General features: G+C 40.7%; 1 protein-coding gene across 1 annotated transcript in view; it reads left to right on the top strand.

Annotated features, from left to right (window-relative positions):
* Positions 1-23,752, top strand: part of nxph4 (neurexophilin 4) — a gene marked incomplete at its 5' end in the record, with an annotated part of 41,830 nt that extends 18,078 nt beyond the window's left edge. The window contains one exon of the mRNA XM_079156821.1: positions 22,662-23,752. Coding sequence (XP_079012947.1) covers positions 22,662-23,474 — 813 coding nt within the window. The 3' untranslated portion in view covers positions 23,475-23,752. The remainder of the gene's footprint in view (positions 1-22,661) is intronic.
* Between the last annotated feature and the right edge of the window lie 1,126 nt (positions 23,753-24,878).

Here is a 24,878-nt window from a genome sequence, read left to right as displayed (position 1 = left end):
GTGCAAGGTCAATCTATGGCATGTTGCTGGGTTCACCACTTTGGTTTACACTGAATGTCTCAACAACAACTAGATGGATCGCATTCAATTGTGTGCAGATAACCATGATGCCCACATGGTTGATTCAATTGACTTTGGTGATCTCCTCACTTTTCCTCTTATATCACCATGCAGTTGACATTTCTGTTTTCTTAGTGACGTCTTTTGTCAACTCTCGGACGTGTTGCAGTGTAATTTAGTACACACGTTCCCCTCAATTAACGTTTTATCTGACAAGCAAATTATAGCATGCTGACATGCTAAATGTAGATGGTGACAGTGGTAAACATTATACCTGCTAAGTATCAGCATGCGAGCATGTCGCCATGCTTTGGCATTCAGCTCACAGCTTCGCCAAAGCTCAGCCTCACGGGGCCGCTAGCGTCTTGTTTAGTTCTCCCTTATGTCCCGCCTCCTCCTCTACTCTTCAGTGTAATCCCAAATTCTCTTGTTTTCAAGGTATTCCTTTCCTTTGTATTATTTCTCTGTCACACTTTGTGGTTGGATGTTTTCTTGTAGTTGAGATAAGCAGGCCAGCGTGAGCTCGTGTCTTGCTACATCAGACAGGAGAGTATTGAGGGGATGGCTCCGTGTCCTGATGGCCTGCTGAGCCACATAAATCAAACACATGCAAGGACAGAAAGAAAGAGATTAAAAAGATATCTGTGAGAGATTGACTACCCTGTTGCCTTGTAAAATAGAACCGCCAAAAGGTTAAAAAAAAACATACTAGTGTGTGTACCTGTGCGGTAGTCTGGTATCAACAATCCCTGTGTAGACCTTGAATGAGTAATCGTTCGCTTCGAGAGCGACACACACACAGAATTTATGACGTAGTTTACTATCTGAACATTATTCTTGAGATGGACTTGAGAACTTAACCTTAGAGTAATGTCTAAAATGATGCGTACACAAATTTCGCTCCTACATTATTGTGTGCCTCAAGGTTTATCACATCTTACAAAATCTCATCAGGCAAAGCAATTTGTATTTAACTGGATGTGCATTATTTGGAGATTGCCACATCCACTAAATAGAGATTAAAATGAGATTTACAAATGAATGTTGCTGATAAATGTTTTTTGTAATTTTCTCGGATGTTTAATCCGCAAGGTCAGTGCTTCCCACAAGCCCCCATGTGTCACCCATATCAATTCTGTAATTCCCATTCCTCCCGCATCATACCTGCTCCAGTTATTATCTTTTACAGGACATAGATTACAAAAGGCTTTGGGATTTAATGTGTGTTCTTAAATATTGTGTTTCTGATCATTTTTAAGGTCTTAATAAAAACATGTTTTGTTTTTTTTACCAACCAGCTCCACCAAACACCTCTGGTGTCTTTATGCACATTGCCTCTACAATGATTTTATTTTGGAGAGATTTTATTTTCATCTGTGATAACAAATGTTCTTTGTTGAGATACTAACCCACCCTCCCGTTTTCATTTACCACTTCTGATGTAGCAAAGATTAGATTCTGTCGCCAAATGGTTTAGTTAATGATTTCATTCTCGTTCATCATTGAGATATCAAACCCCCACGTCTCCTTTTCATTGTAGAAAAGGAGATTGCAATCTGTTGCCAAATAATTTCAGACTTGTTTTGTGGATCAGTCTGAATGTCATGTTAGATAAAGAGGTGTCAATCCCTTAAGTGGCGACGGTTTTCTACATGTAGCGCTACATGCAGTAGTGTATGTATGTTGTTCCCCTTTCTTTTTTTAGGCATCAGAAAAATCTGGAAAATTATTTTGCAGGCAGATAATTAAAATGACATTACTTTCAACAATGAAATGTGGTATGCAAAATTACAATACAAGCTCCTCATTAAGTCAGTGAAGAGGATTTTTGAGATGAGCACAAGACATGATATTAAATTAAATTTAATCAACTTGTTTATGAGGAATTTATTTTTGTAGGATTATTTCAAAGCACCGCTAATGATTCCATATAGATATTTGTGCTTATTGGAATTCACCCATTATATCTGAGCTTTGCAAATACGCCACGTAGTTAATGCTAAAATCACTTTTTTCTGTAACATGAGAGAACGTGTTCTGTCGAGTTCTCTGAGTTTGTGTAAAATTAGCTTGTACTCACACGTGTTCTCACTAATGTTATGCAGCGACTCGCTCAGCTGACAGTTTTATCAGATACGTGTTTCAGTCATTTAAATCCAGTCATCCGCTTTAGTTTTATTTAAGTTACTGTGAGAAACTTTTAATTGTTTATGAAAGCCTCTTTATGATGTACATAAGAAAACGAGATGATCAGCAAGAAGATTGGATATTTCTATTTATTCTTAATGCTCGTCATCGCTACCACTGGGTCTGAGTGCAAAATCAGGCGAGGCACGAGACAACCAGGACTGAGTGGGGCAAACTTTCAGACCCTGTTGCAGTAAAATAAGAGGTTTTCCAAATGGACTCTGGTGCTCTGAAATACTACCGCTTTTGTCTCCAGGGACCGAAAAAATCAACACAAAATGCTACCTCGTAGTTTCCTCCACCCAGCAATACAGCTTTAGTTGTAGTACTTATTAATGGTTCCTTGTCATCTGTTTATAGTCTTATGTTTAACAGCTTAGGACAAGGTTTGCTGAATCAGGACTCAGAAGCAAACTCTGTATTTTAAAAATGAATGACTCCTAGATGTATCAGTTTCAGAGGAAAAGGTCGAGGTGGTGCAACAGCAGCAGTAGATGTCAGTGTAGAAAATACATCCACACTGCATTGTATTTTGCAGAATTTTCCAAACACTATTTTTGGTTTGATCGGAGCAGCAGCTTGCACACACTGTATTGTAAAATTAGCTTTGGCTACTCTCTTATAGTAAATTGACGTTTTGTGGATTTGTTATAATATAGTGTTACGTTTTCCATTCCCAGCTAATTGGGAAAGTCCAGGGGGCCCCTGAACCGCTTTACCAAGACCACCAACACAAGTGTAAATAAAGAGTGGGCTGCTGCTGGCTGTCTTGACTTGAGGGTGTATTGGCAAAGCTAACAGAGCCAACTGTAATGAGACAATCTGAAAAGCTCCGTCGTCCTTCCCGGTCACTCATGAGGCCTCTGGAAAGGGTGGTAGCTTAGAAGTGTGAAAGGAAAGTCACTGTAGACACTGCAGAGAAGGTGTGATTGCTCAGAGACAACACGTTTTAGATTGATATGTTTGGGATTAAAGATGGAGAGAACAATATCGTCTTTTCTTCTTATCACAATTCTGTAAATCTTTGTCTGTCGTAGAAAGTAACACTCACTCAAGTAGTGTACAATTCTGAAGTACTTATACCTCTGTTTTTATGCAATTCTTTTTCTCCACATTAAGAATATGAATAAATATTGTACTCTTCACTCCTCTACATTTACAGCTTATTCGTAATAGTGCTTATTCAAATCTGTAATCTACATATAAAATGTGATGCTTCGTTATACAGTCAATTTAAGTAACCAGTACTGTGCATAAGATAACTGGAATAAGCTTCACCTCGTCCAGTTACAACATTAAAATTCAGCTTTCATGTTAGTGCATCAAACATAATTATAACATTAGCACTGAGAACAAGGAAATTCTGCCTGCACTTGGTACTTAATGCTGTAAATTTAGCTTTTACTTAATTACAGTTGGTACAGTTTTAACTGCAGGATTTTTATTCGTAATGGAGTATTTTATGGAGTGTTACAACTGCTTTTAGTGAGGTAAAAGATCTGAATATTTCTTACACCACTGACTAAAAAAACCTTAAAGGGTCAGATCACCCTCACAATTTTACCAAAGAAATAGTTACGATAGTTACTTGTTTATGGAAACGACACTTTGTAAATGTAATATATCATATTTTATGTGTAATTTCTAAACAGCAGTCAGAGAGTGAGTTGCAGAACGACTGGTTGGTATATTTTTACGCATTGTGTTTTCACCCTGTGAATAGTTTTCTTCCCATGCTTGGTGCAGTAAGGGCAGAAATCCGATTGCTAGAAGTTCGTGTTTGCTTTGCTGAAAGCTTCAGAGTGGAAGATGCATAATGTCATTACTGATTCAGTCAGCAGAGGGGGTTGTCAGGAAGGATGGAGGGAGTGGAGGAGGAAGAGGAGGAGGGTGCAAAAAAAGAAAAATCTCTGCTAAAATTAAAGAAAATGCCACAAAATGAAATAAAGATGAGTGCTCCACTGAGCCACAGACTGAATATAAAAGACAACTCTGTGAAATATACATGGCTGGTGGGAGAGTTGAGCAGAATGCTAAGCTCCAAACTCTACCTGTAACCCAACAATACCAGGGCTGATCCTAAGCCCGGACATCACAGAACATTTAGGGATCAATCCAACCGCTGCGATTTGTCCAACGGAGCAGTTTCCTGCTCACCTAGGCAACAAGAGACAGGAAGACATAAAAGAGAAGAGACCATCTCCCATATTTAATAAGATTTGGTGTTATTTTTTCCCCGTCTGTAATGCCTTTATTATTGCAGATTAGCTTAGTGGTGAAAGGTATTGATTGTCAGCCAGAGCGCCAACTGGGACTGAAGAGAAAGAAACAGAGATGGAGGGTGTGGGCCGTTACCAGCAGGTGATCTGTTTATAATAATATGTTCTTTCTTACATCTTGTAAGGTGTTTTTTTTTCTTCCAACGTACTCCAGTTAAATGAGTGGCGTGCATTTATTTATTTGAATAAATCAAAGCAGTCGTACTTCAGTCCCTGACAAAAACACCATGGGGACATTTTTTGCACGACTTGGCATGTAGAGGAAATCTAACAGTAACAATAGGTGTGTGACACATGTAGCAACAGGAACCAGTCAATGCTACAAAGGTACTCCTGTATATGTGATATAATTAGGAGGAGGCAGTCTGAGAGAGAGAGAGAGAGATACGAAACATTTTGTATTCTTTTTTGTTTTGTTTGCTTAGAGTATTAAAGAAAAAGGAGTTCTAGATGATGTTCATAACCGTTCTACTGTTCATTTAATCCCACTTAGACACACATGTACGGTTGGATATTTAATTGTTTTAGTCTTTCCCTGACCAAAAGTAATGAATTGCCGAAAGAAATAAAAGCAAGAAAGGAAAGATATATGGAGATGATGAGTGAGTGATTGTGTTCATGTTGCTATTCTTAGCCGGTGTAGTGGGGAAGCAGGACTAACGATGCCTCCTGACCTTAATGCCTAGCACAAGGTGTCCTGGACCGCTGAAGAGCACTGCCAGATCGAGTTTGTTGTTGTTTTCTGTGACTTTGCCACAGAATCTATCACTGTTCTTCCTGAAAGAGTAACAGATACAATCACAGAACAAGCAATTTATTCAGCGGTGCAGCTCTGAAGAGGAACTATACCAGCACTTGTTCCGCAAGTCACACACGTGATTTTTCACAGTTTCTCCAAGTTATGTACCGATAATTTAATGCTAATGGAAAAACAATGTAAGGGAGACAAAAGGGGCAGAGCAATGTGGGGTTGAACTAAATGGCTAACTTTACTGCTAGCATCATTAACATTTCCTCCAAATTCTTCTGCAAATCCGGCAGCCAATTTAGGTTTTGCGCTCTGAATTGAACACATTTACACTGAAAGTGAAACGACATATGTCTGGGTTGTTCATAGTCAACAGCTGATGGTAGTCTATGTGACTCTGGCAGTTATTCAGTCTCAAACAAGCGGAAACCTCTGGTGCTGAGAAATGTATCCAAAGAGCCATACAACTGCAGTTTCTCAAATGGCCACTTGAGGCTGGCTCCGAAAGCGAGTCAATCCCCGTAGACCCCCGTGTTTACAGCCTGGTACAAAAAAACATTGCGGTTTTCTATAGCTACGATCCCTGCTCATGACAACTGTTTTGGGCTTTTTTTTACTCACCCGTTTATTATTTAATTGTATTAAAGGGTAAGCTCTTCAGAAACGTCTAGAAAATTCTACATTTCATACAGACTATGGTGTCAAAGCACTAATCCAATTAACTATGACAAAAATAACATTAACGTAATGTTAAAGCTTCTGTCTTACCTTCCCAGTAGGGATGTCAAAGTGCTGTGTGGAGTAGCTAGCTAAAAGAGATAAGGTGTGGAGTGGCGTCTCGCCATCGACACCATGAAGGCAGACCGTCAGTCATTAGATGTCCCTGGTCGTTCCTTTATCAGCATGCCAACAATTTAATGAAGATTTATAAAAGCTGCATAGAGATTTATAAAGTATTTATTTATAAAGTAGAATTGATTTGATGGAGGAGAGGCTGGCTTTTATTTTCCATTTTTTTTACCAAAGTCTCAGCTTGTTGTTAGAGCAGCTGACAGCAGCACAGAAAAGACAGTGAGCTTTCATTGAAATGTTTTAGTTTCTTCAGATTCAAATCTGTATCTCAATGACATTTGATGACTATATTTTCAGCATCAAAAGGTTCTACACGATCCCTCAGGTGACAGATTTCTGAAAAAGAGCACTTAAAAAATGTAAATCATTTATTTAAGTGTTACATGCATATTTACGAGAAACAGCAGTAATGCTGGTTTGTTTACCCTCGCCTACAAGATGTTTTCCAATTTGCAAATAATTTAGTTTTTTCTTGATTTAGGAATTAGAAACAACGTCATTCTAAAAGTGTTTCTCTCACCTGCCTTTGAGGAGGAGAAAGAGCATAAAGAGACAAAAGGGAAAAGGGATTTATAAAAGACAAAGGAGAAACAAAGGAGAAGAGGAATAAATAAGTGTGAGAAGCCAATGCAGAGGAAGATGCAAACGGGAGGAAGGCTAAATGTTGACTGGAGGGAAGGAGAGGGAAGGAGCCTGTCTCACTTGCTTGGATCATTAATTTGTGTTCTAATTAGCAGGAATGCCACAGTTGGAATGTGACGCCTGCGTAAGGACGAGCAGCGGACGTGTGTGTGTGTGTGTGTGTGTGTGTGTGTGTCCTGTGTCTGTGACCTGCCCTGGCTGCAAGTCTCCTAGCTTGTTAGAAATGACAGATTGGCGCTCTCCTGCACCCACCACCCACAAGGCCAAACCCACTCCCCTACCCAACCCACCCATCTGCTCTGGAAGCAGGCCAGATCCTTAGACCTGTCTTGTGTTATTACACCGGGTGGCCGTTTGTCAGTCGGTTCAGTTTTGTTTTGTTTTTTCTGTAGGTCTGGTTGGACCAGTGGGGGACCTCAAGACATTCTTTTGTGCTTTTGTTTCATTCATCAATTTTTGCTCCTGTGATTGCCAAGGCCCAGCTAGGTTTTATTGACAGAAGGTGTTTAATCACATATTGTCCGAACGGAGGCTGTGCCACACGGAACACAATGTCATTGAGATTTTGGTAAAACAAGTTTGTTCACTTAAGATCCACATGACGAGTCCTTGGATTCAAACATACAAAAGATCAGGTAACAGCTGAGTGAAGCTATAAATTCAGCTGAAACTGGTTGCACCCACTAACTGTCAAAAGACTTCTATGAAAGTGCTGGAATTGACTTCATAGGTCACTATTCATTTCCTGAGTTTTCTCACTCATTGTGGATAAGCTGCTTCAGCCAAGCTTTTCATCAGCTGTCCCCTGGTTTTTAAAGACCCAGACGGTGCAGTGAGCCTTTGCCTCCCCAGGGCCTGAAAACATTCATTTAGATAGTGCCAATATCCAATCTTCCAATATGTTTCTTCTGGACATATCTTTAAGGAAAAAACGAGGGAGAGAAATGTATCAGTGTTGATATCCTTTGGTCAGTGACATCACATTTATAAAGGCTGTGTGTGTGCGTGGGCTCTGGCGTGTGCTTCAGTGTGTGTGTGTGTGTGTGTGTGTGTGTGTGTGTGTGTGTGTGTGTGTGTGTTTACTGAAGCTATTGCAGTAAAGCATCTAGCCCAGGGACAGAGGAGCGCTGCCCCACACGGTAATTGAACCACAGTTCCTGCTGGACTATTAGTCACAAGTCTGGGTCTGTCCAGAGTCTTTTATCGCTGTTGAATCAACACAAGCAGTGTGAACGAGAGCAGGTCAGTAATACAAATGTAGCTATCATAGCAGTGCCACAATTTGTACAATTTATACCAATATTCCGCTACATGTTCCCTTTATCTGAGAACACAAGTGTTACAAAGTTAAGGTTTGCTAATGTGTCAATGAGAGGAAAACAATTAGTTTCTACCTTATTGTTTATATTGAGGAATGTATTTAGAATAAATTTAGAATAAATATTGCAATGTATTATTACATGAATATAATGTTCGAAGGTCTTGACCATAGACTGTTTAAAATCAGAATCAGCTTTATTGGCTATGTATGCATACGCATACAAGGAATTTGACTCCGGTTTTTCATTGCTCTCCACGTACATACACAGAATATACAAATAAACTGAAGTGGACGTAGTCACCGTGACGTCACGCATTTGTTAGTGTGGTGCCGTTTTGAAGCCTTGAGTTTGGCATTTTGTCCGTCATCATCTTGGTTTTTTCGCAACTGGAAGTGATACAAGAATGTTGCACTAAGTACAAACGAACGCAAGATTTTTCAGTGTTTAAAAAGGTTACAATTAACTTTCATGAAGAGAAAACACACTGAACGGTGAAAGTTCTAAGACAAACACACGGACAACTCCGTGGCAGCAACCTGTCTATCACAAGGTAGCCACGCCCTAAAGCGTACTCCGCTTTATGGTCTTTTTCACTCTAAATGGGACCATAATTACAAAATTGTGATAATAAACTAAATATCGTTAGGTGGATACCGTATCATGTTAGTGGACGAAAGCAGAGCGGTAAATTAGGTGGGAATATTGTTAAGGGTTGACGGTTAACCAAAGTATTTTTCTTTACAACCGTAGCTTCCTTACACCAGAGAAAGGGGTTTAAGTTTGCAACAGAATATTAAGAGAAAGCTGCATTTTATAGCTATATGCATACCTAGAATAATTACATAAAATAATAGACACAAGATCATTTTATTTAAAATACTTTTGATCCATCAACATAGCAACATATCAACAAGCGTGCTTCGTTTTGTTTGTGTTTTCCGTCTGCATAAATGTGAACGCGGCAATATAATAAAGAATAATCTGCAGGTTACTCAGTTATAGCCCTGTTTTCATCACTGTGATGAAGTAAATACATTTTCAGAATATAAATCACTGATTTCAACATTTGAAGAATAGGCTTCAGCATTAACACCACATATGTGTATGATGTATGTGGGCATCTGTGGTCAAGGATGATTTCCGTGTGTGTGTGTGTGTGTGCACATCTGGGTGTTGACAGTGACCAAGTGATGAGCCACCGGGCAGCACACAGCAGGTAAGATGACCTGAGCTGAAACAAAGCGGCTGTCCCATCAGGTGGAGGGGGGGGAGAGGAATACTGCTGTCCTCCGTAATGTTTTCGGCCTGATGGAAAGACAGCAGGCAGGCAGACAGGCGGGCCAGAGAGATATCGGTCTACTTACACCAGTGGATAGCATGACACAAATAACCGTAGTGGACACAATTGTCTGTGGAAAGACAATCATGTGTTTCTCTGATCTGTTCATATCTACTCTGATATTGGCTCTCGGAGTGTGAAACCAAGTCGAATGATGGAAGGACACCGTCTCTGGAGGAGGGCGAGCAAAGAGGAGAGAGGGAGGGAGTGTGTGAATGAATATGTGCGACAGGTCTGGATGAGCTTTCTTTTTGTCTATTGCGGCCGCTGTCTCTCTCTCAAAATATCATTACTGCTCTATTCGACTCCTCCTCATCTCCAGAGTGCATTTTTCTATTAAGTCCAGTACAAGCTAAGCAGTCGTTGGATTGATTAGGTTTCCATCTCTATACACCCGCCCCCCATCTTGCGGCTCGTACTGAGGAACAGAATGAGAGCACGGCCGCTGGTCAGCACTCTGCGTCCAGATGGTGGATGTGAAAGATCCCAGTTAGGGGTCCCAGTGCTGCGTCCTTGAAGCTGGGTGATTTATACACTGGCAAAGGCATCCAAAAGGCAGTAGAGGAGAAAACTTGCCATATATTGTGCGCTCGAATGTGTATGTGTGTTATCTTATCTTCATTTATCTTATCTATCGTGTTATTTCCAGCTCCTTTTTAATCAAATTTCTTGCATAGAATAAAGTGGAGCTAATCTTGTGCTTTCTATGCAAATTATATTACAGGAACCTTGTCTGTCGCTTCAGCGTCAGTAGCAGGTGTGTGTTTCAGTGTGTGTGCATAACCTTGAAGTGAAAGGGGGATGCCGCCGTGTCCTGCTGCCAGCACCTCTGAGGGGTTTTATTCATTGGCACCTCCTACTGTTTTCTCTCCAATTAACTCTGCCATCAGCCCCGGTGAAGACAGTGTGCCTGAAACTGGAGAGCCACGCATCTCCTCGCAGGCTTGAGCTTTGCCCCCCTGCAAGGCCCCACTCGGCTAAGCTCCCAAAAGCATGGAGAGCATCCTTCACAGCAGGGAAGCAGCAGAAATGGAAACGCTTAGTCTTTTCATCTTTGTCTAATCATCCTTTTACGTCCCAAAAGTCGGCTGACTCCCAAATCAGGGAGACAGACTGGGAGGCCCTGGCAGCAAGATGAAAGGAAAGTGGGAAGGAAGGTTGAATGGAGGGGTGGAGTGAAAGGTGCATCTTTTAACGGTTTAGGACTTTGAATGGAAGGATGGAGGGATTGGCAGTAGAAGGAAGGATGTGTGGATGTAGACGGGGAAGGATGCGCCTAAGGAAGGAATGGATCAAGTGTCAGGATGATGTTGTGAATCAATTGTTGGAGAAAAGGATGGAAAAAAAAGAACGATGCTGGAAATAAAGGACTAAAAGCGATTGGGATTGGGAAAGACAAAATAATTAAGGAAGAAAAAATCTGGAGCCAGTCATGCATGGTTGGACGGATAAAGATGTGGAAGGATGCAGGAAAATCATGAAAAAAAACTAAGGGATGGAATACAGATCAGAGATGGAATAAAGGAAGGATGAAGGAATTGAGGGGTGAAGGAAGATAAACAAAGGCAGATTAAAATGAAATTAAATGGGTTGTAGGCAGTGTGACCGCAGGCTGGTAAAAAAAAAAAAAAAAAAAAGAAATCAAAGGAAAAGGAGCAGGTCTTTATTATGGTGAGTAACTCTGACACGCTCGCGTTGCGCCCAGCGCCAGTCCATCCGTCATCCAGCTCTCCTACTGATGAGCACTGGAAACAAATGGGAGGAAGCCGGGCTTTATTTTGCCGCCTGGGTGACTTGTCGGAGTCGTCACAGGCCCATGTGTCCCTGTATCCCCCACCAACAGACGTCTCAGGCTCAGTTTCACCCGCTGGGAATCATTGCCTCTCTTCCCTCCTTCTTTCCATCTCGTCTAGTCATTATGCAGATAGTCCGGGAGGGTGGGTGGGTGGGGGGGGGGGGGGGGGGGGGGGGGGGGGGGGTTCTTCCTCTTTTTTACCATTCCCCTGTGTTCATTCGATTCTTTATTTATCTCAAATGTTTCTGCTGTTTATCTGTTTGCGGAGCGTGTGTGTATATGCGCTTGATAAGTTGCGAAACAAAGAGGGCATCAATCACTGTCACTTAGCCGCTCGACACGTCGCTCATGCTGCCAGAGCTTGAGAACCCTGCACCTCCTCCGAACCTGCTCACTCTAACCTTGATGAATTTCAAACTAGTTCAATACATAAATCTATGAGAGAGGGAGGGAAGAGGGAAGGGGGAGGGTTGTGGGTGATGAGAACAAGCGCTTTTGTGCTTTTGCAATCTGAGTCAAATATATGTTTACACATTTACAAATGAGCAATTCAGTAGCGCAACGTCAGTTTTCATATTCCCCACGCCCATGGCAGCCTGCCTGGCTGCGGCCCTCTCAGACTTCTGCAACAGTTATTTAGATGAATGATTAAAGTTAAGGCACAGCCAGCGAGAGTCTCACCACTCTTGTTTAAGGAAGAATGGGATAGCTGTCATCTTTTGATGCATTGCCTGCCATCCCGCATGCAAACGAGACACCCTCAATCCACCAATGCCTCCCCGCTCCGTCGTCCCTCCCTTCCTCTCCGACGGGTCCCCAAAGAGTTGCCTTGTGTGATTGATCAGGTGCCGTGGCATCACTGGAGACATGTGGGAAGTCTGCCCACCCAGCCAGCCAGCCAGGCAAAAAACACCCCGGCATGCTGATCTGATGTGATCAGTGAGATAGGAGGAACAAGGGAGGACTCCTGCACACAGTTGATCTATGGCCTCCTAAGTCAGGCTCCTGAGAGCAAAATCTTCTAATGACTTTATAGATAAAGCATACCTCGGTTTGTATTCACTGCCTCCCTTGTCCACCGTTCAGCAGACGGTGTAGAGAGATGTGAGAGAAGCCATGAGGCGTTAGCTGTGTTTTCACAGTCCTGTTTGGTAATTGATTGTAAAAGACAGATGAAAAGGTGAGGGAAGAATCAAGTAGTTCACCAAGCCACAATTTGTAATTTCATCTTCTATTTTCTATATTTAGTTTTGTTTTGATATATAAATATTTTAGTTGTTTTTTTAGTTTTGTCTTTGATTCTGATATTCTGCAGTAATACTGTTATGTTGTACATAATTACCAATGTAGATATTTCAACAAAATGAGTGACCTCATTGTTAGGGCCTGATCAGACAGAGAGCATTTTTGCAGTTTGTTAACGGTACTTAATATTAGTACCGTTTACATTAACGAAAACAACCCCGAAATGTCTTTTGGTAAAGTCATATAGTTCCAGAAAATGTCAACACAATGAGAAAAAAATCGAAGCACTTTTCCGATTCAACTCGAGGCATTCAGCCTGGCGCAGTGAGCAGAAAAACGCAAAGCAGTGTGCAAAAAGCTTCACTCTCATTGAAAACAATCACCCAATCCTGTATCTTGCACCTTTTAAATGAAATGAAATGAATGTCAATGATTATAGAGTTAAAGTGCATGTTATCCTTCAATGAGAGTGACCACTGAGACAGCCTACCTTGCCACATGCATTACTGTATGCCCCGAGGAAGCCAATCCAGCCACAAGGTGTCAGTTACTGTTTTACTGCTATCAATATCCCTCGTAGTGACCAACATTAACCTTACGTATATAAATACACCAAAGCCTGACTGATGTTCCTAAAGCGTCGTTGCTACATTTTGATTTCTTAGTTTCTTGGAGGACTGTAGCGGTCCGAAGAACTTAAGTTAGGTTGTAACATTTGGGATTCATGTTTTCTCTGATTTGGCTGCAGCAGCATTGGTTTAACGTACATGACTGAAAACTCCCACTCACAATGTTGGCACTGAATGTGTGCTTATGTGGCAGTGATTCATGTTCACGGGGTAATTGTGCAGTCTCCTGGGTTAATATCTTACATAATCCCACCTTGTTTTTGCAAGAGGTGGTGTTGAAGAGAGCGGTATGGTCTGTTTAGGGCACTCAATCTATGTGAGTATATAACCTCACTTTATCACCTTGTGCTTTAGAGGCAGTATTCATTTCGTCCTCCTTACCTCCAGTGTTTGGTTGTGGCTGTTACTTTTAAATGTGTGATTCACTGCACGGCGATACTGATGTGCACTGGAGTAGTTTACTTGCTCGGTCCAGACCTTTAAATCTGCATCGTGAGATGAAACAGCGGTTTCTCGGTTAAAAAGCAATTGAGCCAATGAGCGCAGCTGTGGGGCTATCAATTAGCCAATAAGCACCAGGGGGGGTCCATCATCATTGTCAAGTTGTTGTGAAGCATCGTTAAGCTGTGCGCTGGCGACGGCATGTTGTCTCGATATCACCCAACAACCAGTGTGCATCTATGTCAACTTAAAACGACGTTAGATTCAGGCAGATGTGTTGTTTTCTACTGATTGATTACTTAGGAAAATCAAAAAACAATAGATTGGCCGCAATGTCAGACTGAAGATGGAAACTGAGTTGACAATTCTGTCTGATATCAGGCAAGTGCTTTACGGCTGAGTGTGATAGTTGACAATTTATGATGCGTAGAGAGTTTGAAACGTAACTGCATTGATCTTAATGAGTAACAGTAAAAAGGATTGTTAGATTGTGGTAAAGAGGGGAATGTTTTAAGGAATAGTTTGACATTTTGGGAAACACGCTTATTTGCTTTTGTGTTCCGTGACTTAGATGAGAAGATCGAAAACACTTGTGTTTGTCCTTAAAGTATATGGCTTCAGCCCTCAGCCAGTTATCTTAGCTAACCATAAAGACTAGAAACAGCTAGCCTCGTGTTTGTTGTCACTTTAAGAAGTTACTGCTACCGACCAAGCACATTAGCCCAAATGTTTTTGTATAATGCACCTTTGTTTTTGTATGGATTAAACAAACAAGATATAATCTGTTGATTTGTGGGTTTTAAAGGTGCTGTTAGGTTGTTTCCTGCAATAGAGTGCTGCAGGAATGAGTCCTAAAAACCTTGAAGTGAATCAGCATTTTTGCACTTATGTTCTCTCATCTTAAATTCATTGCTTTTTTTGATGGGTTTTTGGTTAGATGGCTGAAATAAGGTCTGTGGTTAACACACGATTAAGATATTTTAATGTTTTGTTCTACGACATTATGGGAAAAATCTCATTGGCTTTTTGTTGGAGTGTGACGCTAACTACAAAAATACGTCTTCTCTGCAGCACTCTATCGTGCAACTGTAAACTAAGCTAAGCTGATAAGAAAGCAAAATGCTGTGTTTGCCAAAATGCCGTGCTATAGCTTTCAATACATGACAGTCTTTGTGCATGATGTGTCCACTGCAGAGTATTATGGTGTATTATGGTGACTTTTAGCAAGGTGGTAGATTGTCTTTGTAATAGTAAAGGTAAACATAAACCCTGTAAAGCAATATATTGTGTCCCAACATCTGCCTCCACTGGATCTCTGTTGCAGACTTTCTTTCTTGTTGTTAGGGATGGTGAGTTTATATGGCTTGTACAAATATTCTAACATTTTCAAATACAAATACCTTTAATGTTTATTTAAGTTAAATTTAAGATGCTGATTGAGACATAACACTTTTAAAAGTGCCAAAGCAAAGTAACAGAGACAGAAAATTGTCTTGAAGGTTTGCATTGCGACACATGTTAAATTTCTTACTACACGTGTTACTTTGAATGCCAACCGGGGATTTCTACATTTCCATTTTCAGTCCAATCTTAGTGGCGTCTGCAATATTGTGCAATATTGTCAGCATATAACACTTAAGCTAGCACACAATACCTTCATAAATCCTCTTATCCAGACGTTAGATGGCAGAGAGTACCGTCTCACTCCTTTCTTTCTTTCTTCCTCAGTTGATGCTTGATCCAAATAAAACTTTAATAAAGCTTTATTTGCTGTATATGCTACAAGATGTTGATCTATAGAGAAAGTACATATTCTCCTATATGAAACTTTTGTCATGATCAACCAGCATACTTTTTATATTTTGCCTGATACATGGGAAAAACTTTAACTAAAAAATATTTGAGAGCTGAGCTGGTCTTCTCGAAACAATATTACAGATATTACTTCTCAAGAAACCTCTGATTATTCTCTATGGGGGTGAAGTGATTCTCATTTTTGTCTTATTGCACTCATAATCTCACTGTGTGTCGTATATATATTGTCTTTTTACCTTTTCTCTCTTTCTTTGCACTTTCCCCTCACATTGTTTTACACACTTCTCTGCTTTCTCTACACTCGTCCTCTTATTCGTATTTCTTCTTCTCCCTTACTGTGTTATCTGTCTCGGCTCCATTTCCTTGCTCCCTGATACTCCCTGACTCAGAAGCTTTCATTTTCATGATAATCCAGCGACACCACTGGACTGCGAAATCGCTTTTACTGCCTTTTCTTTTTCTTCTTTTTCCCTTCTCTCTCTCCGTCTCTCTCTCCATTTTCCCCCTACTGGTTTATCTTTTTTCCTCCTGGCTTTATTTTTGCTTTTTCTAATTAAATGTCATTTTCAGTTCTCCGATTTTTTTGGAATCTTTTTATTATATGATCGTTGTCAAAACAGAGTAAAGTCACTGCTGGTAAAATGTCTGAGCCACAGTACCTCACTACCAACTCCTAAATATGTTCAATTCAGCTTTCTCTGACTTATTTGCCTCACCAATTTGTTCTATTGTTTCAACAACAATGAGCACTTTGTAAAAAATTATGAAATGTCCTTTAACCAAATAACCATAGCTTCAACTTATATCTTATATGTCTGTAGACTGCTCTATCTATAAGACAAACCGTTCAGCTAAAGGTTGTGGTGGCCCAGGCGTTCTTCTTATTAGTCACTTCCTGTTATGTTCATGAGGCAGATGGGATTTGTAGTCCCTGGGACGAGACCTATGGGTCTGCCCTGAGGTGCTACAGGGAGGCGTCTATGATGATAGAACAACTGTAAATGCCCAAAGCACATGTACGCCGCGCTTCTTCTGGAGGTCTTAGGTCCTTACCCGTCACCCCAAAGGTGAGCCGGGACACCCTGCGATGTTCTGGTAACTCAGATCTCCAACTGTGCCTCTATCTACCAGATGCTTCTTGGTTCTCCTAGGCTACATGCAAATCCAGTTTTGGCCCTACTGCAGGTGGAAATCCACTTGAAGCTGTTAAGTAACAGTACAATAACAATGAACAGTTGGCTATTGCAACAGCTATCCATCAACTGTCTCCAACACACAGATGAATCGCATTCATGGACTACAAGCCAGATGAACGTTTTTAGCATTCTTGCTGCTTCCTGTGGATGGTGCACCAATCCACCTGTTGACCTTGAACTCTTACCTTCAGCTGTCACCATGACTCCGTGATAATTGAACTCCTTCACTAGGGGCAGCAGTACATTGACTTGGAGGTGCTGACCCTCGTCTCATCTGCTTCACACTTGGCTGCAACATACTGCCCCAGCGTGCACCGGACGTCACAGCCTAGTGAAGCCAACTGAACTACATCATGGGGAAAGTCCTGTGGAGATATCCCTTAATAATGACCTTTTACCTAGTCACTGTAAGGCTTTCTGGATCTCAGTATTACCTACAGTGGTGGAAGAAGTACTCAAAAGTAGTAATACCACAGTGTAGAAATGCTCTGTTTGACGTAAAAGTCCTGCATTCAAAATGTTTCAAAGTACAAACATTTCAAATACACTTAAAGTACAAAAAGTAATCATTATAGTCCATTTCACAATAATATTTATTATATCATGTGATTCTCATTATTGATGCATTAATGTGTTCATCCCTCTAATGTTGTTGCTGGTAAAGATGCTGCTAATTAAGTCATTTTATATCCTGCTTTAATCTATAACAATACATACTTTATCAAATTTAGTAGATTATATTTTGTATTAATAATATGAATTAACCAGTAACTAATGTTGCCAAACAAGTGTAGTGATGTAAATGTATAGTAGTAGAGTAGCATAAAATGGAGAAACTCAAGTAAAGTACAAGTAATAACTCAAAATTGTACTTAAGGACAGTTCTTGATTACATTGACTTCCTTACTGTAGTTAAAAAACAAATTCATCCTTGAAGTCCAGAACTACAGTAAGATAACTTTTTCTTACTTAAGATGTTAGGCTTTTCCACCATCAGCTTGAACAGATTAATGGCATTTGGGAGTGTTTAAGGTAAATAGTGACTTCAAAATAAAAACTGATGTGCATTCAACATCTCATCCTGAAAGTGTCTCCTCTCACTGCTTATTAATAGTTTGAAGCCTCTCTTACTCCTCTCGAGGAACTATGAGGTTAACCTGAAAAATGTGAAAGAACAAAATCCATTTCTGCTTCTAATCACAACAAGCCGTAAAGTAGTAAAAGTCAGTAGCTGGCATCAGAGTCTGTAGTGTGGTGGGAGTGGAACTGTACATTTGACTCTTCTCTGTGACAGCCGATCAATGCAGCCTGGAGCACAGATAGAAATAAATTGATTGTCACCAATAAAACTCCAATTAAACAAAGAAACAAGCCTGGGAGAGAGAGCTCTGAGACAAGTAGCTTTCATTTTCTCATCAGTCCTTCTGGAGGGGAAGGATCGGAGGGCGGGAGGCAGGAGAGGAAGTCGGAATGTGTGTTGGGGAGCCGGTAAGCGAGGTCCATTCCCTCTGAATACTCTCGCTATCAAGGAGGAGTGGAAGTTATGGATGAAGGCGAGACAGCGAACTGCCCGACGGAGGATCAGACACCCGATAGACAGAGAGAGTGTGAAAGAAAGGGAGAGCAGAGGTGCTACCATTGATCCAACGCTTCCTTAACGATGAAAAGAGATCTTAATTGTGGTGGCATGTGATATGTCAGGTTTCAGCAGTCAATTCTAGAGAGTCATCTGACCTTCTGCTATTTAATAAGCATGTGTGAATCCCTTCACCGCTCCATTCTGTCGTTCTCTTTCTCTCTCTGAGCCCTTCTCTATCTGCCAATATGTGTGTCTACTTTTTCTGTCACTCACTCTGAGCTACACTCATAATCTCCTCATTGAACATCTCCTACATTTCATTCTTGCATGTACTTCCAGCTAGATTATAGGCGTCCCATCTAAGCAGCAACTGAAGATGCTTTTTTGCTCATATGAACTTCCAAATTAAGTTATCGATGATTAATGCTCCCTGTTCCTAGAAAATGTACAAGATCTCCTTACTCTCTCTCCGCCGCTCATCTCACTTCTCCGCTAATAACATTTTCTTCACTATCTCCCTCTATCTCCCAAGCTCTGTAATCTGATTGTTCTTTCTATGATTGTGCTGTTATTGAGTTGCCTATATCATACATATGTATAAGTCCACCACTATACTTTTTCCATCTCATGCTCCCAAACAGGAATCTCAATCCTAAATGGAGGAAACACTAAAGCCATGTTGATGTGTGTAAAGCTTCACTATGTGGGGAACTTTGCAGCATGGAAGAACCCAAGGCACCCCCCCAAGTCAAGTTTTCTTTTACCTTTATTTAGTTATTGTAGTGGTCTGAATGGGTAAAAGTCACACAACCCTGAGATGGTTTGTCTCTGTTAAAGGTGCTGTTTTCCATGGCACAGTTGGTTTTGTATCGAATGTGGTAAAAGAGATCGGAAAGGTAAAGCCATTGAGTTGTGTAGCTTCTTTGGGGAGCACAACTTTTACCATTATTGGATTCAGATAACAAGCCATGCTAGCGTTCTGTCATGACATTTTGTAAAGAGATTCATGGTCCCCAGAGGATAAATCTTAATGACCTTCATGATCTCCTGATTTCTCCTCTAGAACCACCATCTGGTTCACTTTTTAGTAAGACACCTCAAGAGCAATTAAATGGATTGCCATTCATTTTGGTACAAACATGCATGTGTAATAACTTTGTATATAGAAGCCTTATTCGGCCGGAGGCATTATGTTTTTGGGTTGTCCGTCCGTCCATCCATCCCTTTCTCGTAAGGCGGGTAATTTTAGTTCATCCAGTACTTACGTTTTTGACGAAATACCTGCAAGACTAATGACGTTTTCATTTGTATGTTATGGGAATTTTAGCATTAACTCAAAGCACTGCTGTCACTAAGTACTGCCTCACAGAGGCGGTAGCGAACATGAATTACCTCATCATCAGAGACAAAACATTTTTGAGGAACACACGTAATTTGCATGTAATCTTTGGTTTATCCCACTGTAATTGCGAAACATACTAACTAACTAACACATATTAACAAAGCTCACATTTATTTGTGTTATTTTGCCATTTAAATTATTCAAATAGACCTTGTAGTTAGAGATTTATACTCTCTAGAGTTTGAGTATGACATTTTCGAGCAGAGGTCTCAAAACAGGCCTAGGGTTTAAATGGCCAATTCAAATAGTATGTCAAGTACCTTTTCCTGTTATTCATTATGATTGCATGCTTAACATTCAAACAAAATGTGATACACATCTCCCAGGTGGTAATCATTACAAAGGTTACCTTCTGTTTCCTAAACAAGCCTCTACTATATATCTTCCCCTAAATTTACACACAGCCTGTCTGTAATTTCAGTTTTTATGCAATTGAAACAGTACTTACTTTGATACTTTACATTCTTATGAAGATGTATAAGCATAAATAGGACTATATTGATACATAAGAAAATACATTGAGGTAATTTTCCTGCTAATCTATGCTTTTCCCAGAATTGCATTTAGATAAAAGTAACTAAAGTAAATTAAATACATGCATGTATGGGACTAAAATATTCTCTCTAGTTGAGTTGCTCAGTATGTAAATATAGTGTATCTATCTACTGTGTGCACCACAGAGATTCAGAGCCTCTTTATCATCCCCAGCAACATCCCTTTGGCTCTGAATTACTTCTCACGTATTGTAACCTAACTGAATAGAGGCTGAGGAGGAAGAAAAAGCATGAAGCTGTATTTTTCAAACCGTCAATCTCTTGCAAGTTGCGGCAGCCTGATGTGACCTTATAGCAAACATCCGCTGTTTTGCAAAAAGTCCATAGTATATGGATTTCATGTCAAGAAAAAATATCTGATATTTCTTCTAACAAATCCTCACCCTTTAAATGGATTTACTGTCCAGCACAAAAAAAGATTTCATATTTATGCTAATAGAAAGTCCATCTATTCATTGGTTTCTGTTGGCATTGTATTACTTTCGTGCCACAGAAGAAGAAGCCTTCTCTCCATACTCATCTTTTTCCACTCAATCAATGTTTATTAAAGTTGCTGACTGTGGACAGTTGCTTTTCCCCCCTTCAAAAAGACCCGCCGACCTCAGACCCCTTCACAAAATCATTTTTGAGCTTCATACAGTTGACCCTGAAGGTTAGGTTGAGGTTCCTAGTGGGATGTTGCCGCTGAAGATTGTTAAGGATTATGATGATGGTGCTAGTTCGAGCTCCGTGCCATCCGCAAGAGAAATGATTAGGACTGCACCAGCAGAGTGTTAGTCTGACAGATGGCAACACATGGAGCTAGCTGACAGCACTGCTGACAGCGCATTCACAGGAAGTCCCTATCTAGCATGCGCTGTACACACTGTTTGTTGCTGTACATATTGTGGTGTTTTTCTGCCATCAACTGTGGCTTATTCCTACCTGTCAGCGCCAAAGTCGGCTCACATCACCAATTCACCAGCTTAAAATTGCAAGACCACTGCATCGGCCTTCTGTCATGACACCAAAGGGAGTTGAGGTCTGTTAAAAATCTTCAGTGGGTCATTATCCCAGTCACTGGTCATTTATCAGCACCTGTCGTTTTTTGGTAATTCATTCCTCCCGTAGTCAATAAACTTTCAGTTATTTTCCCCTCAATCAATCTACTTAGAAATCAGCTCTGCGGGCATGTTAATGAATGGCCAACAGACATAGATACATTAATTGAATGACTGAATACATTAGGAGCTGTATTGAGCGCTGCATTGTTGCCTCTGCGAATAGCAATATGGAGTTATTATTAGGTTCAGTGATTGATGAAAGATGAGGAGCGTTTTGGCAGAAACCTGTCGGTTCCACTGCCCTGGATAAGAATGAAGGCAGACGAAAACTGTCCTTGCATGAGAAGACACAAAGATCTGATCCCGTATTTGTTTTGAAATGCTGTTTTCATTTATTTTTTAGTTTGTTTATCTACTAGAACAGTTTATAACTCTATCCAAATGCATCCTCAGGGGATCCACATGTAACCCCTCCGAATAGCTGTAATACTTCTCGCTGTCACTTCATGACAGCTTTGAGCTTGAAATTTGCATGTGTACAAATGCGCCTGTGTGCTCCAGTGTGTGTGTGTTTTAAAGTGTGCTCATATGTACATATGGATGGTAGCATGGCAGTGATGTGATTGATGAGACATGAAAGAGAGCAGAGGAAGACTTCTAGTCAATCAGCCCGGCGAATAACCACCTAGGCTGTGGATTAAAGGCAGAAAGATGTCTGAACTAACAACGGCTCACATCCATTACCTTACATGCAGAGTTGTTTTTCTCTCCGGAGCAACACTGACAACAAAATTAAAGTGTGTTAACAAAAATAGATGGTTTTATTTTCTGGAATTCAAGGGATGAAATATAAAACATCCAACAATTTGGATGCTCGGGGAAGAAAAAATAGAGGTAAAAAGAGGAGTGACCTATACAACACTTCGGATTATGATAATGTCTGTGAAATGAAATGGGACATTGCTTATTTGTCCAGATCAAATTTAATGTAAATTTCTGAATAACTGATGTCTTCAGCGTGGCTTAGAGGTTGTAGGTTGCTGGTTCAACTTCCAGTACTGAGAGCAGTGTATTCTGGCTTTGTCAGGGCTGGTATTACATGCATCGTATATTGCCCACAATGTAATGATAAGTGCCCTTGAGCAAGGTGTAGAACCCTTTAACCACGATGCAGCACTGTGGCTGATGCGGGACAGACATTGCAAGGATTAAGACAGATATGAATCCCGAATTGGTTTCCCTCAACTGGGTCGAATTCCCGCCTGATCAGTTGTCGTTAATTTTCATTTCCCAAACAATCAGCAATCTGGCTTTTAATACAATTTAAACTACTGCCAGTTTGTTTTAACATCATTACAGTTGTATTTTACAAGTTGTGGCAAACTGTGGTGTTGACAAAACATTTAAGTAGAGATTAAACTAAAACGGCTGTTGCTTTTTCTCCTGCAGAATATGTGAACATTTAAATTGAATAGTCTTTGGCCCGTTGTGAATAATATTTTCTTCTTCTCTGTCTGTCTTTCTTTTCTCCAGGTCCAAGGGTTGGAGAAGCAGGTGGAGTTCTCAGAACTGGGCCCAGTGGGGTCGGTGATGAAGACTCTTCCGTATGGGATGGGTGGAGGCACAGTGGGAGGAACAACAGGAGGGGTGGTTAAGCCTCCGTACCAAACCCGTATCTTCTCCACTTCCATTGACCAGACACCCATGAAATCCAAGCCACCCACCTACAGTTTCTTTAACCCATACGACTCGGCCCGGAACCAGTCCCTGCTCATGGACCAGACAGGATACCGCCCTAAGCGCAAGCCCTCACAAAAGACATCCATGAAGACCAAGAAGATCTTCGGCTGGGGAGACTTCTACTTCAACGTCAAGACCATGAAGTTCAGCTTGTTGGTGACAGGGAAGATTGTGGACCACATTAATGGGACGTTCACTGTTTACTTCCGCCACAACTCGTCCAGCCTGGGGAACGTGTCGGTCAGTATCGTGCCACCGACCAAAGTGGTGGAGTTTGAGGTCGTCCAGCATCTGCACCCCCACACTCAGCAGAACGTCCAGATCCAGGAGACCCATCAGACCACCATCAACCCGAAGGAGACAAAGACCTTTAACTGTCGGGTGGAGTATGAGAAAACCAACAGATCCAAGAAGCCCAAACCCTGCCTGTACGACCCTTCTCAGACCTGTTTCACGGAGCACACCCAGTCCCACGCTGCCTGGCTCTGTGCCAAACCCTTCAAGGTGATCTGCATCTTCATCTCTTTCTTCAGCATCGACTACAAGCTGGTTCAAAAAGTGTGTCCGGACTACAACTTCCAAAGTGAGCACCCTTACTTGGGATAAGTAAGTGAGACTGAAATGCAAAGACGAAAAAAAAAAGAGACAATGTTTATGACGATGATGATTATAATGATAATGATGGAAATCATAGTCATATTGATTACGATGAAGAAGCAGGGGACAGTTTTTTGCCTCTAAACTGCTGTGAATTGTGGATTTAAACCAAGTATAATCGAGTTATGGATGGTTAGGATATGGCTGATTTCTCTGACTTATTTTCCAACTTTGTATTTGTTAACTTCTGTTTTCGTCTGCTTTTTTCTGTAAATAATGTACTCAACCTCAGCACACTTATTGTTTTTAGATATTTGTTTCTCTGTGTTATTACTTTTTGCAGTTGGAGAATTCGGTTGAAAACAGCTGGAATCAGTATTATGCCCTCCGAGTACATAGGGAGCCTCGGCTGTGCCATCACTGTATGGCAGACATAATGTTATGGTAGACTGACTGTTAATCATCCTCTCAGCTCTACGTTTCCCTGGATATAAGAGAGTTATATGTATGAGAAATGCTATGCTGGATATGCATACAATATACTGTATGAAAAAGCACATTAAAATCTCTTAAACTGTCTGTCTTTTACTGGGTGAATGTTTTTTGTTCAGAGCTACAAGCACAATTGAAGGGCACAAGCTGTGCAGCATGTTCACGTTATCTAACTCAGCAAGGACGCAATTATGAATTAAGTTACATTTCACTCTGATTGGGAGCTCGTGCCCAAGCTTTCTGTGAAGATATGTCATTTTAATTTTCTGAAACATATTGAAGGGGAGAATTTAATTTTAACTTGAAAACCAACCGTGAAACATTCTTAAAATGATGATAACTCCTTTTGAGGGAGTTGGTGTGTGCAGTAATTGAATCCTAGCGAGGTGACTGATATAATTTTAATTACATTCACCCTGAAACTGAAAGGAAAAATAACAATTGCATTGGAGGCAATATGACTGACAGACTTTGTTTGTTTGATCGTGCGAGCAAAGGAAGTACTGCACATTTTTCAGTTGCACCTAAACCTCCAGATGGCTTTGTCACAATTTCCTGACTGCTGTATTACTGGAGCCACTGTTATGATCTCAGCTACTTAGAAATATTTACTTCATTGTTTTCTTTATTCCAACTGTTTTGTTTTCCAACTTATGGAAAAATGAATCAGGATAGTTTCATCATTGCTATATATAAATATATGCACCCAGATTAAAGGAAACAACTGAAAACACCCACCTCTTTCTTGATTAGATTAAGCACATCCACCTTGCAACTATCTCAGACTGTCTCTCCTTTTCCTTGTTCACAAACTCCCTTTTTTCTCTCTCAACACAGACTCTTTGCTCTCCACACTTTTTGATCTGACGCTAATGGTGCTCAAAATTTCATTAGAAAACATACAATCGACGCTAATTGAAT

Source organism: Pholis gunnellus (assembly GCF_910591455.1).
Source record: "Pholis gunnellus genome assembly, chromosome: 3".
Classification (NCBI taxonomy): Eukaryota; Metazoa; Chordata; class Actinopteri; order Perciformes; family Pholidae; genus Pholis; species Pholis gunnellus.
The sequence above is the reverse complement of the archived record's forward strand: the minus strand, read 5'-3'. Positions and strand labels throughout refer to the sequence as shown.